The sequence below is a fragment of the Tamandua tetradactyla genome, chromosome X (genome assembly GCF_023851605.1).
Source record: "Tamandua tetradactyla isolate mTamTet1 chromosome X, mTamTet1.pri, whole genome shotgun sequence".
In the NCBI taxonomy this organism is placed as follows: domain Eukaryota; kingdom Metazoa; phylum Chordata; class Mammalia; order Pilosa; family Myrmecophagidae; genus Tamandua; species Tamandua tetradactyla.
In genome coordinates, this window is record NC_135353.1 from 28,304,600 (window position 1) to 28,320,848 (window position 16,249).

Sequence of the window (16,249 nt, forward strand, 5' to 3'; positions counted from 1 at the left end):
TAAATGGTATTGTGTTTTTTCTCTCTTTTGTATGCTGTATGGCAGGGTCACATTTCATTATTTTACTGTGTGAGTATCCTGTTACTGCAGCACCATTTGTTGAATTTTTAGTTAGTTTTTTTGTTTGTTTTGGTTAATTTTTTTTTTGAGGGGGTAGTACATGGACTGGGAATTGAACCCAGGTCTCCCACATGGCAGGTAAGAATTCTACCACTGAACTACCCTTGCACCCCCGTATTGTATTTTTTAATTTCAAATTCCCATTCTTTATTGCTGGTATATAGGAAAGCAGTTGACTTTTTTTTTTTTTTTAACTTTTTTATTGTATAATATAACATTTATACAAAGCAAAGAAATAAAAAGCAATAGTTTTCAAAACACTCTTCAACAAGTAGTTACAGGACAGATTCCAGAGTTTGTCATGGACTACCATATGATTCTCTCATATTTTTCCTTCTAGCTCCTCCAGAGTATAGGAGGCTAGAAGGCTTAAATATTTTTTTATCATCACAATAGACTTTTTTCCTTCTTTTTTTGTGAAAAATAACACATATACAAAAAAGCTATAAATTTCAAAGCACAGCACCACAATTAGTTGGAGAACATATTTCAGAGTTTGACATGGGTTACAATTTCACAATTTTAAGTTTTTACTTCTAGCTGCTCGAAAGTACTGGAGACTGAAAGAGGTATCAATTTAATGGTTCAGCATTCATATTCATTTCATAAATCCTATCTTCTCTGTATAACTCCACCATCAGCTTTGATCTTTCTGTCCCTCTGTTAAAGGGTGTTTGGGCTATGGCAATTCTAAATTTTTTATATTGGGAGGGTCTGTCATTAATATGGGATAAGGAGAGGGAAGTATCTGATGTTCTGGAGAGGCTGGGCTAGGTTTCAGGACTTATCTGGACCAGGGACCCATCTGGAGGTTGTAGGTTTCTGGAAAGTGACTCTAGTGCCTGGAACCCTTGTGGAATCTTATGTATTGCCCTAGGTGTTCTTTAGGATTGGCTGGAATGGTCCTGGTTGTGGATTGATAGATTATGATAGGTAGCAAGGTCTAACTGAAGCTTGCATAAGAGCAACCTCCAGAGTAGCCTCTTGAATAAAGCAGTTGACTTTTGTATATTACTACCTTGTGTCCTGAAACCTTGCTATAATCACTTATTACTTCCAGATTTTTATGTGTGTTTGTTTTGCCAATTCCTTGGGCTTTTCTTCATAGATAATCATGTCATCAATGAACAAAAACAGTTTGATTTTTTTCCTAGTCTATATACCTTTTATTTCCTTTTCTTACATTAGCTGAGATTTTGAATAAAATGTTGAATAGGAGTGTTGAGAGGGACATCCTTGCCTCTTCTCAACTTAGGGGGAAAGCATTTAGTGTCTCTTGATTACATATGATATTAATTACATTTTCTGTAGATGTCTTTATCAAGTGGAGAAGTTCCCCTCTATTCCTAGATTGCAGAGGGTTTTTATCTTGAATGTTGTTAGAGCTTGTCATATGAATTTTTTGTATCTATTGAGATGATCATATAGTTTTATTTCTTTATTTTGTTAGTAAAGTGTATTACATCGATTGATTTCTGTGTATTGAATCAACCTTGCATTCTGGTGATAAATTCCACTGTATCATCGTTTATAATCCATTTTATGTGTGCTAGATTTGTTTTGCTAGCGTTTTGCTGAATATTTCTTCATCTATGTTCATGAGAGATATTGAAGTGTAAGTTTTCCTATTTTATAATATCTGGTTTTGCTATTAGGTTAAAGCTGGCCTCACAGAATGAGTTAGTATATATTCCCTCTACTGCTATTTCCTGGAAGAGAATGTAGAGAATTGGTATCATTTCTTCCTTAAATGTTTGGTAGAATTCATCAGTTAAACCATCTGGGCCTGATGATTTCCTTTTTGAAATGTTATTAACAACTGATTCTATTTCTTTAATAGATACAGGCCTACTCAGTTTATTTTTCCTTGTGTGATTTTGTTATTTTGTGTCTTTCAAGGAAGTTGTCTATTTCATCTAAATTATCTAACTTTTGAGCATAGGGCTGTTCATAAACTTCCTTTATAGTTCTTGTAATAATTTAATTTAAAGACCCCTCTCTCGTTTTCTGCTATTAGCAAATTGCATCCTCTCTCTCTTTTCTTGGTTACCTTGGCTAGGGATTTTTAAATTGTATTGATCTTTTCAAAGAACAAGCATTTGGTTTCATTGAATTTTCTCAACTGATTTCTTGCTTTAAATTAAAATAAAATTTTATTGTTAATATAACATATATACAAAGCAAATAAAGAGAAAAGCAATAATTTTCAAAGCACTCTTCAACAAGTAGTTACATAACAGATCCCAGAGTTTGTCACAGGCTACCATCATTTCATTTCAGATTTTTTCTTCATGCTGCTCCACAACATTGGAAACTGAAAGGAATTTTTATCATCATAATCGACTTTTTTCTTTTTTGTCAAATGTTTTGCTTTAAGTTTTACTGTCTTGTGCTCTAATTTTTATTATTTCTTTTCTTCAGTTTGCTTTATGTTTATATTGCTCTTCGTTGTATAGTTTCCTAAGGTGAAAATTTAGATTATTGATTTGAAATCTTTCCTATTTTCTAATCTATGCATTCAAAGCCATAAAAGTTCATCTAAGCACTGCTTTTGCTATATCCCACACATTTTGATAATTTGTATTTTCATATTTATTTTGCTCAAAATATTTTTTTATTTCTCTTGAGTCTTCTTCTTTGACCCATGTGCTGATTAATCTCCAACTATTTTGGTATTTTCAATCCATGTTTCTGTTATTGATTTCCAGTTTAATTACAATGTGATCTAAGAGAATGCTTTGTATGATTTCTATTCTTTTAAATTTAAAAAAACTCTCAAATGTGGTCTTTCTGAATGAATGTCCTATGCAAACTTGAGAAGAACATGTATTCTCTGTTGTTGGATGAATTAGATCCAGTTGATTGATGGTGTTGTTCAGTTCAACAGCATCCTTACTAATTTTCTGCCTAATGGACCTATCAATTATTGATAGTATGTTACTGAAGTCTCCCACTATACTAGTGGGTTAATAGATTTCTCTTTACAGCTCCATTAGTTTTTACCTCATGTATTCTGATTGTTATATCTTTTTGGAAAGTTGACCCTTTATCATCACATGATGCTCCTCTTTGTCCCTAATACTTTTCCTTGCTCTGAAGTCTCCTATTAATATAGCAACTCCAACTGTTTTATTTTTTTTATGCTGTATGATGGGGGTCATATTTCATTCTTTTTCCATGTGAGTATCCCATTATTGCAGCACCATTTGTTGAAAAAAATTGTTGGCGGGGGGAGTGGAAAGGGCAGGGAATAGAACCTGGGTCTCCCATATGGCAGTTGAGAATTCTACCACTGAACTACCCATGCACCTTCCCCCATCAAACTGTCTTTTAATTAATGTTGCCATGGTATGTTTTTCTCCATCTTCTTACATTGAATCCGTCTTTATATTTCAAGTGATTTCTTTGTAGACAACATATAATTGGGGCTTCATTTTTTATACACTCTGAGAGTCTCTTTTATTTGGTGTATGTGTACCATTCACATTTAAAGTGATTATAGTTCAATAAATACCCACCATGTTTGCAACTGCTTTTTATTCATTATACTTGTTTCTTTTTCATTTTTCCCTTCCCCTCTTTTTCTGCCTTCCCTGTTTGTAATTGAGCAGTTTATATTATTCCATTTTCTCTCCTCTCATAGCATAAGAAACATACTTCTTTTAAAAATTCCTTTAGTGGTTGCCCTGGAGTTTGAAATATTCATTTGCTGCTGATCTAATTATAATTTCAAATAACGCTATACCACTTCACACATAGTGCAGTACCCTATAATAGAGTATTTCCAATTCCTCCCTCCTGTTTCTTATAACATTGCTGCCATTCATTGCACTTATCTATAAGCTATAGTCACCTAATACATTGTTGCTATTATTACTTTGAACAGTTATCTATTAAATAAATTAAGAATTTTTTACAATAAAAGATTTTTTCCCCTTCATTTATTCCTTCTTTGACATTCTTCCTTTCTGTATATAGATCTGAATTTCTGACCTATATCATTTTCCTTTTTTCTGAAGAATTTCTTTTAACATTTCTTTCAAGGCATGTCTACTGGTGACAAATTCCTTCAATTTCTGCTTGTTCTGACAAAGTCTTCATTTGTCCTTCACCTCTGAAGAATAATTCCACTGCCTGCAAAATTCTAGTGGTTGGGCTGGGCCACCGTGGCTCACTGGCAGAGTTCTCACCTTCCATGCCAGAGACCTAGGTTCGATTCCCTGTGCTTGCCCATGTTAAAAAAAAAAAAAGAAAGAAAGAAAAAAATTCTAGTTGTTGTAGTTTTCTTTTCTTTCAGCACACTAAATATTTCTCTCCACTCTTTTCTTGTTTTCTGCTGAGAAGTCTGATGTAATTATTATGCTTATTCCTGTATAACTAAGGTGATTCCCCCCCATCCAGCTTCTTTCAATATTTTCTTTGTCTTTGGTTTTCTGAAATTTTCATATGAAATGCCCAGGGGTAGTGTTTAAAAATATTTATACTGCTTGGGGTTCTCTGAGATTTCTGGATCAGTGGCTTGCTGACTAAAATGAATTTTGGGTAATTAGCCATTATCACTTTAAATATTTCTTCTGTTCCATTCTTTCTTTTTTCCTTCTCTTTCTGGAATTTTAATTATGCATATATCACGCCTTTGAATTTGTCCCACAGTTCTTAAGATAGTTCGTTCTGGTTTTGTCATTTTTTTTCTTTCCATTTCAGTTTGGAAAGTTTCTGTTGACGTAACTTCAAGCTCACTGGTTCTTTCCATGAAAGACATTCTTCATTTCAGTTTTAGTGTTTCTTATTTTTAGCATTTCCTTTCATGCTTACTTAAGAGTTTCTAACTCTCAACTTACATTATCTTCTTTTCTTGTAGGTTGTCAACTTTTTCTATTAGAACACTTAACACATTAATCATGATTATTTTAAAGTCCCTGTCTCCTATTTCTAAAATCTGTGCCATATCTGGCTCAATACTTGCTTTGTCTCTCCAAACTATGTCTTTTCTTACCTTTTAGCATGGGTTGCAATTTTTTGTGGAAAAACTAGACATGTTATATTGGATAGAGGAAACGAGGTATTTAGGCTTTTAGTATGAGGTTTTATGTAAATCTGGCTATGAGCTAGGCTGGGTTTAACATTTCTTGTAGCTGCAGGTATTAGAAGCTTCACTTTCCTCTAGTGTTCTTCTTGTGTTTTTTGTTTTTTCCCCTGTTGTCTTTGGATTTCCCTAAGAAGTCCTTCTTAAAGTAGGGTCTGTGTCTTGCAGTTCTTTCAGTTCTAACCCACACTTATTATACTGGAGCTCTTGTGAGGTGTGGCGGGAGTGGAAGAGTTCTGTAATTTTATATTTAAAAAATCAATCTTTAAGTGTGCTAAGTCGTTTGTTTAAAGCTGCAAGTTTTTCTTAGCCTTTTTCCTATTCCCCTTAGCTGAGACAGGAATGCCAGAGGGAGGCTGAATTGCTGTTCTGATAAGTAGATAGGACTCTGGCAAAGTTGTTTCTCTTAGAGATCAGTCCTTTATTATGGATAATGCATCCCTTCTTCTTTTCTGCACTTCCACTTAAAAAAATGAGCTTTTTCGTCATCGTGAAAAGCTTATGTGGTTTCTGGTTAAAACCCACAGAAGTAGCCCACATTCGGTCTCTAGCAATTTGTCAAATTTTTTGTGTAAATGATCTTACCAGTTACTAGTTCCAGTGGTTTCTGATCTCAGCTGCAGTTCTCTATATTTGCCTGTCTTTCCCGATTTCAGGTTGGCAATATGTCCTGTGACCTCAATTCACTGATGGGTTGAAGAAGAACCATTGCTCTTCAGTTTGTTCAGCTTTTTTCTTGTTGAGAAGAATGAGACTGACAGTTCTCAAACACTTTATATATTGGAGTTGAAACCAGAATTCTCCCATGGTCCAGTTTTAAGGCTGGGGCTTGTGGTGGAATTAGCAGGGACTTTGATATTAGACTGAACTACATTCAAATCCAGGCTCTGGCATTTAACTAAAGCCTCAGTTTCCTCATCACTAAACTAAAAATATTTCCAAACACATAAGGTTGTGCTAAAGTTAAATGAAAGAGTATATGTGAGCAACCTTACCACAGATCCCAGCATGTACATTGCAGGTACTCCATAAATGTTAATTTTCCTTTTCAATAAAGTTACCTGTGCTTGGAAACAAGGACCATTTTGAGTCCAACCCATTGTGTGGCATTTAAGCCTAGGAATGTAAAAAGTTCTTACAAAGCATTTACTATTATTACAATGCTAGAAAAACTGCCTAGTAAAAAAATAACCTGCTTCTGTAAGTACTGCCTTATTCTTAAGGACTTAAAATGGATTCCAGAGTTTGTTTATTCCTCTCTTCCATCAACAAGTACACTCTCCTTTTTTAAATATGCAGCTCACTTTTCAGGGTCTGAAAAGACCCATAAACACACATTTCATTCTATCCGGGTTTTGAATATAGTAACATCAGCACCAAATGCTGAGAATGGGTCATTTTGTTAACAGTGATAGAATATATGTCCTGAGGCTGGTAGAAGCAGTTATTGTACCATTTAAAGAGAGATGGTAGCTAGATTGCACACTGCATGTATCAAAATCACATTTGGAGAATTGTGTCCCTTTCTGAGCAACATAACTTAAGAGGGATGTTGACAACACTATAATGTATCCAAATAATAACCAGGATGATGATGAGGTTATATGGAAATCTAGAAACGTTGATATAGTCAGACCTATATTAACACAATTTATTGAATCTGTTTATCTGTATCATTTATCTTTCTATATATTGTTAGAATTTTAGAGTGGTTTCTGTTCATGATAGCGCTGATTTTATATAGTTTGTTCCAGTTTTTCCTGTGCATAATTCTTGACTTCTTCCCAGGAAAGAGACAAAGGAAAACATCCCTAGCTGATGTGTATGTTATTATCTGACCAAAAAAATCAATAGGCTGAACTTCTTTGCCATTATTCTAGCCCTTGGCTTCATTTCATAAAAGCTCAAGTTGCCAAGAGAAGCTAGGCATCGCTTTTCACCTGGTGTTGGTTCCTACAAGTCCCCAAGGAGCCTATGCTTGAGCAGTTATGGTTTAGTGTGTTGTCCTATGATATAGAGGTAAGGGGGTTGGGCAAAAGCCAGAAATGTGGTAAGTGGATTCTGAGCTGTGGTATTTGGAGCGGGGAGCTCTTGAGGGTATATATGACACTTTAGCCCTTTCCCCCTACAGCATGTGTTGTCGTTATTCTTTCTGAAGAAGAGTTCATGATCTATTGTGATTTTCTTTTTCTATTCAGTAGTGGTACAAAAAGCAAACACTGAAAATAAAAAAATAAATAAATAAGGAACCTATGGCATCTTGGTCAATGGAATTTCACTGTCATATACCTTACGCATTAAAAAGTGAATGTGCTGTATTTTAGATGAAATTTTCCTTGTAGAGAATTCATTTTAGGGTAGGTTTTAAATAACTGAGATCTATAGTGGTGGCATCTCAACAGCAGTCTTCTGCCTTTTCTCACCTCTCAATGCCTCCAAGGCAAAGGCAAAATAGGAACTCTGGTCTTTTGGTCTTGGGCTGCAATTTCTTCTAGTACATTTCCATTCACAGAGGGGAAGACAAGGGAGTTAAAATAGAACTAAGCTTTCTACAAAGCTTTTTAAAGAATCTAAGTGTTGGATCTAGGGCCCAGAGCAGCTAGAGTGCAACCGTGACTGGGAGACTCTAGTTTGAATTGAATGCTTCTTCTTTGCAACTGTGGGAAAGTACTTTAACTCTGACATGTCTCAGTTTCTTCATCTATAAAATGAAGATTGCAATAACAAATCCAGAGGATTGTTATACAAATTAAATGTCACAATATATTTGGCAATGTTTTATAAACTCTAAACCATATAGCTTGTGAGTAACTTAAAGCAGATATTGTTGGTCTTTTATCTTCAACTACCCAACTTATATGCCCCTAATATTTAGCACAGAGCCTAGTGTATAATATACTGCTAGCTATAAGTAAAACCTTGAAAATTCTGATGATTTTAAAGAATTTATTTGCTGGGTTTTTGTATTGGGCTAGTTGATCTCTAGGTCTCATCCAACTTTTAGATTCGAGGATTGGGAATAATGTTCAGTATGGTGTTAGGAAGAGATTGTTATAAAATAGATAAATTTCCGAGGAATTGCTTAATGTTCTAAACAAACCAAACCAAACTTTAGAAATGAGCACGTAGCAATTGATGGAAATGAAGATGAACTTTCCTTAAATGGGCTTGGAAGCACAATAGAACTACACTGGCACCTGTTCAACATTGCTGCGTATGTCCTCAGCCCAATGGAAGAAACTAGGGGACATGTTTTACCTGGTGAGGGATCTGGGGCAGATGGTGGTGACACAATCTAGAGCTCACTTCTGCCACAGATGACTGAGATGTCGGACTAAGTGTTCCCAAGGAACTATTGGACTACTGTTCCTCTAGTAGTCTGAAAAGGGTAATAATTTGATTTTTCAAGGCTCATGAATTGTGATCATTTGGAGTACATCTGTCATGGACCTTTGCACTTTGGAAGGAAATTGAAGAAAGTACTAAGTTAATTTTAAATGTCTCAGGAAACTTGGTTATTTTTGTTTGTTTTCAAAGTGTTTCTTATTTCTTGAAGAAACCCATTGTTGTGATTGTTTTCCCTTTCCTCATATAAATGTGTAGCTAACTCTGATTATTTGAGAAAATCTGGGTCCAAGTGTTTCAGTTTGGAGAAAATGAGATGGTGACATTACAAGTTTCTTTCTCAAACCAATGGCACTAATTGGGCCTTATGCCAAAGGGCAGGTGCAGCAGATGTAATCATGAGTTAGTGGTCTCAGTGGAGGAGATAAGGCTTCCAAGCCATGTGGAAGCTGAACTTACTAAGGAAGCTTAGCAGTTATCCTTCCAGATGTTCAATTAGCAAAATACCAGAGGTGTTATTTTCCATATCATATGTATAGATAAGTGCATGGATTGTTTCTCCATCCAGATACCCATTCAGTGGATAAACTCATCTCCAGCCTTGGCTGTCTGTCAGATAGGTCCCTTTAAAGCTATCTGGAGAAAATCTACCAAAAAATAATTAAATTCATGATAGCTTTTCTTCTTGGCTAACAACTTGCTCCTCCTCTGGGGCTGAACAGGCTTAAATTGTTATGTGAGTTTATACAGTAAATGGTGGGTTGTCAAATATTTATCCCTATCCAAAAAATGCAATGTCCTGAAATACACTTCCTTTTTAACAACTGAATAAAAATCAATGAGCGAAAAAGAAGTAATTTCTCATTTAGCCAATGTTTAATCAATATTTTCATGAACGGTTAAAATGATTACTGAATCCTGGCTTTTGTCATTTGAAATATAATTTGTATGTTTAAAGATTTATGTGCATATCAGAATTCAGACTTTATGCTCTGAAAGGAAAATTGATTTACAGGCGCAGACAACTGTAGGAGTAGATGCAACCTCAGAAATGAAAACGAGTCAATTATTTAAGACAAATGGGACCTTAAATAGCCACAGCAATAGAGAAATTTCAAATTCAACTTCATCTGGATTTGCGTGCTTTAATTTGTGGGCATTTCTCTATCTCTTATTTTACAGAGGCCTTTGAAATTGTTGTTCGACATGCCAAGAATTACACAAATGCCATGTTCAAGAACAACTACCCAAGCCTGACCCCTCAAGCTTTTGAGTTTGTGGGTGAATTTTTCACAGACGTGTCTCTCTACATCCTGGGCTCTGACATCAATGTGGATGACATGGTCAATGAACTGTTTGACAGCCTGTTTCCAGTCATCTATACCCAGCTCATGAGCCCAGGCTTGCCTGAGTCAGCCTTAGTCATCAATGAGTGCCTCCGAGGGGCAAGGCGTGACCTGAAAGTATTTGGGAATTTCCCCAAGCTTATTATGACCCAGGTTTCAAAGTCACTGCAAGTCACTCGGATCTTCCTGCAGGCACTGAATCTCGGAATCGAAGTGATCAATACGACCGATCACCTGAAGTTCAGTAAGGACTGTGGCCGAATGCTTACACGAATGTGGTATTGCTCCTACTGCCAGGGACTGATGATGGTTAAACCTTGTGGCGGCTACTGCAACGTGGTCATGCAAGGTTGTATGGCAGGTGTGGTGGAGATTGACAAGTACTGGAGAGAATACATTCTGTCTCTTGAAGAACTTGTGAGTGGCATGTACAGAATCTATGACATGGAGAATGTACTGCTTGGTCTCTTTTCAACGATCCATGATTCCATCCAGTATGTCCAGAGGAATGGGGGAAAGCTGACCACTACCGTGAGTACCAGCCTACAGTTTGCAGAAAAATGGGGTCCTGTTGGGGTGGGGCAGCCTGGCTAGCAGCAGGTGCTGATGGAGAGCAGTGAGAAACATATTGGAGGGTGGGCAGGGATAGCATAGGGATGCAATGACCTCCCAGAACTGTGAGCATAGACCATGGGGTTGTAATGCCTGGCTTTGAATTTTAGTCCCAAACACTGCCTTGTTGTGGGAGCCTGAGTGAGTCATTTTATTTTTTGTGCATCTCTTTCCTCTCATTCATAAACTATGATTTCAAAGACTATCTTCTTCATAGGGAATAATGTGCATGAAAGCACTTAGCATGTGTTTAGTGCATGTAGGTCTTCAATAAATGTTAGCTATCACACCATTGTAGTCAGTTATCCTAATCCTCATGATAACCCTGTGAGATAGGAGCTAATATCTCCGTTTTATAAATGAGGAAACTGGAAAACTGAAGCTCACTGAAACTGTAACTTGCCCAAGATCACCCAGCTATAGGGAATAGAAGAGCCATGATTCAAAAATTGCTCAGATCTCCCTTTAATTTGGTTATCAGCGATTTTTCTTTTTCTCACTCTAGTCTTCTGCTCTTAGTCATATATATCACATTAGCATTTGGAGTACTGACTTTATACCCAGGAGACCCAGACAGAACTCTCTTGCTAAACATACAGAAGAACATAAATGAGGGCAAAATACCCACGTTTCCCTAATGGTTGATTTTTGCAAATTATTATACCAGTGTGAGCCTGAGAGGATTTGTGATGGGGGAAGGACCAATTTGTAAGTGAGGCAGCAGCTCGCTTGGTTTCAGACAGACATTGTGAGTCACTCTGTCCCTGCCAAGCCAGGGTGCACTCATTCAGAACCACAGGAGGTGCCCACTTCTTAGTGTAGGGCAGAACATACAGCCAAAAGCTACCAGCCAGATCCTGATACAGTGGAGATTGATCCCTGAATCCAACTCCAGCCAACTTTGTAGTAGGAGGAGAATGCACAATAGCATAAGGCACCATTGCTGTTGAGTTCCAGCTACATTTTAGGTGCTCTACTGAGCAGTTTACAGAATACAGTCAGGTAGTATCTCACAAAAGAGGTCCTAAAACCGTCCCATTTTACACAGAAGGAAATGAAGCTCCTTATCCAGGATCTCAAAACTCATTAAGCAGGGGAGCTGGGATTCAACCCCAGGCTTCGTTGGCTTCGTGGACTTGTGTTCTTAAGCTTCAATACAGTGCAACTGCTGTGTACTCTGAGCCACCACTTAGCTAAATGTGGAAGGCAGATTGGGTCAAGTTAGCCTTGTCCTTAGACACTGGAAGTACAAAACGATGGGAGTAATTGACTTCTTTGGTGAATTAACTGGAATGGAGGCCAGAAATGATACAGTCCTCAGCATGGCTACTTATGGAGATGCTTTAATTGCTCCATTCACAATGTTAGCCATTTAAAACCCATTTGCTGAGAGACTCTTTTATAGTAAAACGAACAGAAATGCCCGATCTAACGATGGCGTTCTTCAGTGGCTAATTATTCCCTTGACTGCTTTATAATTCGAGGCCAGATTCTGGGCCCTGTTGCAAAAGTAAATCTCGCAGAACTAGAAAAATGAATAGTAAGTGCATCCATATATTCATTCATCTAATATCGATTGGGGGCTCACTATGTGTCAGACAGAAAGCAAAGGTCCCAGGGATGTGGAAATGTTTTCAGTAGGAGGCCAAAGAAGGATAAGGAGACAAAGTGTGGTGGGAGTGCTGAAATGTTGCCTCTGATATTGGTCATCTGACAGCACCATAATTGATCTTGAAGCCATGACTCCTCCTCTAGTGATTTTAAATGCAACAACACCGACAAAAAAGTGATGAGGAGCTGGTAAGAGATTAAGTGTACTGTTGCAATCAGGTGCTGGAAATGAAGGTTCAATTAGTAAAAATTTCATATGTATCTGCTCTGTACATGGCACTTCACCAAGTGCTGAGTATTCAACACTACTGAAGACACACAGTTCTTAAGTCTTGAAAAGGTCACAGTCTAGTTGGCAGACAGAAATATAACTGAATAAATTCTACCACATTGACCATTGCGTTATAGTGCACATGGTGGAAGGGTCCTGAGAAATGAGCTCATCCAATCCCATTATTTTACAAATGAAGAAATGAGGTCCAGGAAGACTTGTCCAAAGTTATATAGTTAATGGAAGATCCCAAAGTAGAACCCAGGGTCTTCTGCTTCCCCATCTGGTGTTCTTTCCACCATACCAGTCTGTCTCCGAGAGGCCCTCCCAGACTTACATGCTAAAAACTCCATTAGGATCTTAGAAAGATATAGTGAATTTAAATGGAATGGCTATGTCAGGGTGCCAAACTGCACCTGTGTGTGTGTGTGTGTGTGTGTGTGTGTGTGTGTGTGTGTATAGGAGGAGTAAATTTCATGTCATTATCATTCAGGAAAAAGGCCTTGGCCGTCAAGAGGTGCCCAGTGATGCAGTCCCTTTCTATTTGGGCTATTAAGCGCCTGACTGCTCCCAGCTTCCAGCTGGTTATGAGAGCATGCAGTCCGCCTTCCCCAGGGAAAGCCTGAACTGGAACAGAGAAAGCATATGCAAACTCTGCCTTGTTCGTGTTTTATGATCACCAACTCTAAGTAATCTGCACTAAATGGAGGGAGTAGGGTTGGAGTGGGAGGGTTATTGGCCAGGTGTGATCCAGTTCATACTGTGTGCAGGCCAGAAAGGGACTGAGCTATTTAAGGAGGTGCGGTGGGAACTGAGGGTTGGGTAGACTGCAGAACTCTATTCCTATTGACAAACCCACAGAATGCCTCAAAGTAAAATCTGATTTAAAACTAAATCACTGGGCGGTCCGATGGTGGCTCAGTGGCAGAATTTTCACCTGCCATGCCAGAGGCCTAGGTTCAATTCCCAGTGCCTGCCCATACCAAAAAACAAAAAACAAAAACAGAAAACTAAAGCATGAATGAGATTCTGTTGTGGCACCCTCACCTTCCTGTCATGATAAAATGCAAAACCAGTCAGTCCTGCTTGAGGTTCAGCCTGTAGCAAGAGAGCTGTTGAAAAATATGCTTTTCCTGAGTTCTATCAGGACAGCTTTTTAGCTAGTTATAGGCAGTGCCAGGAGGCCTGCAATACATGGAATTTGCCCAGTTATTTTGGTGGCCACCATCCAACCCAGATTTTGAAAGTTGTTTTAGTCTTCTAAGTGAACATTTTTACAAGCTAAATTTTTATATGTATGGCTCGTTAGTGCTTTAGGGTAGTTTTCCTTGGGATAGTTTCTAATTCTTTAAACTACCAAATAAAAGCAAATGGGAGAATATTGAGGTGTTGCTGCTGGCAGCACCCCTGGAGGTGGTAAATCTCTAGTTCCCAAACTTGGCTCATACTCACAATCGCCTGGGGAACTTGTTAAATAGATCCCTGGAGATTCGGATACCATAGGTTTGTGGAGAAGTGGGAGAATTTGCCACTTAGAAAGTGCTCCAGTTGACACACCTAGGTTAGGGAAAAATCTAACCCCCTTGTTTGGAAGACAAAGAAAATAAGGGCCAGAAGTTCCAAGTGAATGACCTAGGTTAACAGGCAATTAGTGGCAAAGCTAGGATGCTGGGTTCCTCATCTATAAACTGGGGGTAATGTATGGGGATTAAATGAAATGATTGGTTTAAAGTATCTGGCAGAGTGCCAGGCACATGGCAGATACTTGCAATTTCCCAGTTCAGAATTCTTTCTACCAGATTGTTCCAAGTGCCAAGTGGAAAATGGGTTTTGCTTAAATTTATTTTTAAGTGCTATCATCTTTTAATGTTATTTTACTCCAATGGAAGTGAATAAAAATAACAAGCAAGTGAAGTGTATAACTGTGTGTGTGCGCACACATATGAGAGGGAGGGAGGGAGAGAGAGAGAGAGAGAGAGAAAGAACAAGAATTTTTACTTAAAAGTCCAACAAAGTATTAATAGCAGGGCTATAAATAGATTGATTTTCTACATTTGTAGAAAATTCTACATTTTCTTCTACATTTGTGAATTAGGATAAATGTCTTGGCCCCAAGATATCACGGAGTAGGTTATTAATAGTATTTGGATTAAAATATCCTTAAATTTATTAGCACATTATTGAATTCCACACCTTATACCTTGAAGCAAACAGATGTGTGCAGTCTTCAGTACATATACTTTCAATATTGTTGTTAACACCCAAATTATTGAATGCCACAAGCTTCTTTTTTTTTTGTATTCACTTCAGTAAGTTTAATCTACAGATATAAACAGAATATAAGCAGAAAGTTACAAGTAAACACGGGTTATACATGCAAATTTCTTTCTACAAAGGTCACATGTGCAGGTACATGTATTAGAAGCACCACAAGCTTCTTTTTAAAAAATATTTCTATTTACTAATCTTCACACACATATGTCCATACATGGTGTACAATCTGGCTCACAATATCATCACATAGTTGTGTATGCATCACCATGATCATTTTTTAGAACATTTACCTCACTCCAGAAAAAGAAATAAAAAGAACAAAGAAAACCCCAAACATCCCGTATCTCTTACCCTTCCCTTTCATTGATCACTAGTATTTCCATCTACCCAATTTATTTTACCCCTTATCCCCCCTATTATTTATTTATTTTTTATCCATATTTCTTTTTTACTCATCTGTCCATACCCTGGGTAAAAGGAGCATCAGACACAAGGTTTTCACAGTCACACGGTCACACTGTAAAGCTATATAGTTATACAATCGTCTTCAAGTATCAAGGCTACCGGAACACAGTTCAACAGTTTCAGGAACTTCCCCTCTAGCCGCTCCAATGCACCATAAACTGAAAAGGGACATCTATATAACACATATGAATAATTCTCCAAGATAAACTGTCGACTCTGTTTGAAATCTCTCAACCACTGAAACTTTACTTTGTCTCATTTCTCTCTCTTTCCCCTTTTGTTCAAGAAGGCTTTCTCAAAAAATCCCATGATGCCAGGTCCTGACTCATCCTGGGAGTTCTGTCCCATGTTACCTGCGGGAGGATTTATACCCCTGGGAGTCATGTCCCACCTAGGAAGGGGAGGGCAGTGAGTTCACCTGCCAAATTGGTTTAGAGAGAGAGGCCACATTTGAGCAACAAAAGAGGTTTTCTGGGGAGGTGACTCTTAGGCATAATTTTAAGTAAGCTTAGCCTATCCTTTGTGGGAATAAGTTTCATAGGGGTGAACCCTAAGATTGAAGGCTTAGCCTATTGATTTGGTTGTCCCCACTGCTTGTAAGAATATTAGAAATTCTCCAAATGGGGAAGTTGAATATATCCCCCCTTTCTCCCCATTCTCCCAAGGGGACTTTGCAAATACTTCTTTATTCATTGCCGAAATTACTCTGGGATATATTGGGGCATCACACTAACCTGGACAAGCCAACAAGATCTCATGCCTTATTTAAGATTCCATGTACTTATGGTGTTCAACTATGCTGACCATACAAGTTAAATTAGGTAATGCACTACCCAAAATATATATTTTGCACCAAATAAACATCTTTCCCTTTGGTCTCACACTGAAGTTAAAGTTTTAAAATATGGATATCAACCTTTACCCTGTATTCTGATCTACTTTAGTCCTATCCAGATCAGCTTCCTTCATATCTCTGCTCAATGTCTGATCCCTTTTTCAATTTTTTAAACAGCTCACAAGTTTCTTTTTTTAAATGCAAGTATTTTTATTATGAGAACTATTTTAATTGTCATTGACACGTACTTATTATGGAGTATATGCATAGCCACTGTGCATTTC

At 37.6% G+C, this 16,249-nt stretch overlaps 1 protein-coding gene across 1 annotated transcript in view; it reads left to right on the forward strand.

Annotated features, from left to right (window-relative positions):
- The window catches only part of GPC3 (glypican 3), a 584,655-nt gene that overhangs the window by 259,847 nt on the left and 308,559 nt on the right, over positions 1 to 16,249 (forward strand). Inside the window, exon 3 of the mRNA XM_077144850.1 lies at positions 9,734 to 10,428. Coding sequence (XP_077000965.1) covers positions 9,734 to 10,428 — 695 coding nt within the window. The remainder of the gene's footprint in view (positions 1 to 9,733; positions 10,429 to 16,249) is intronic.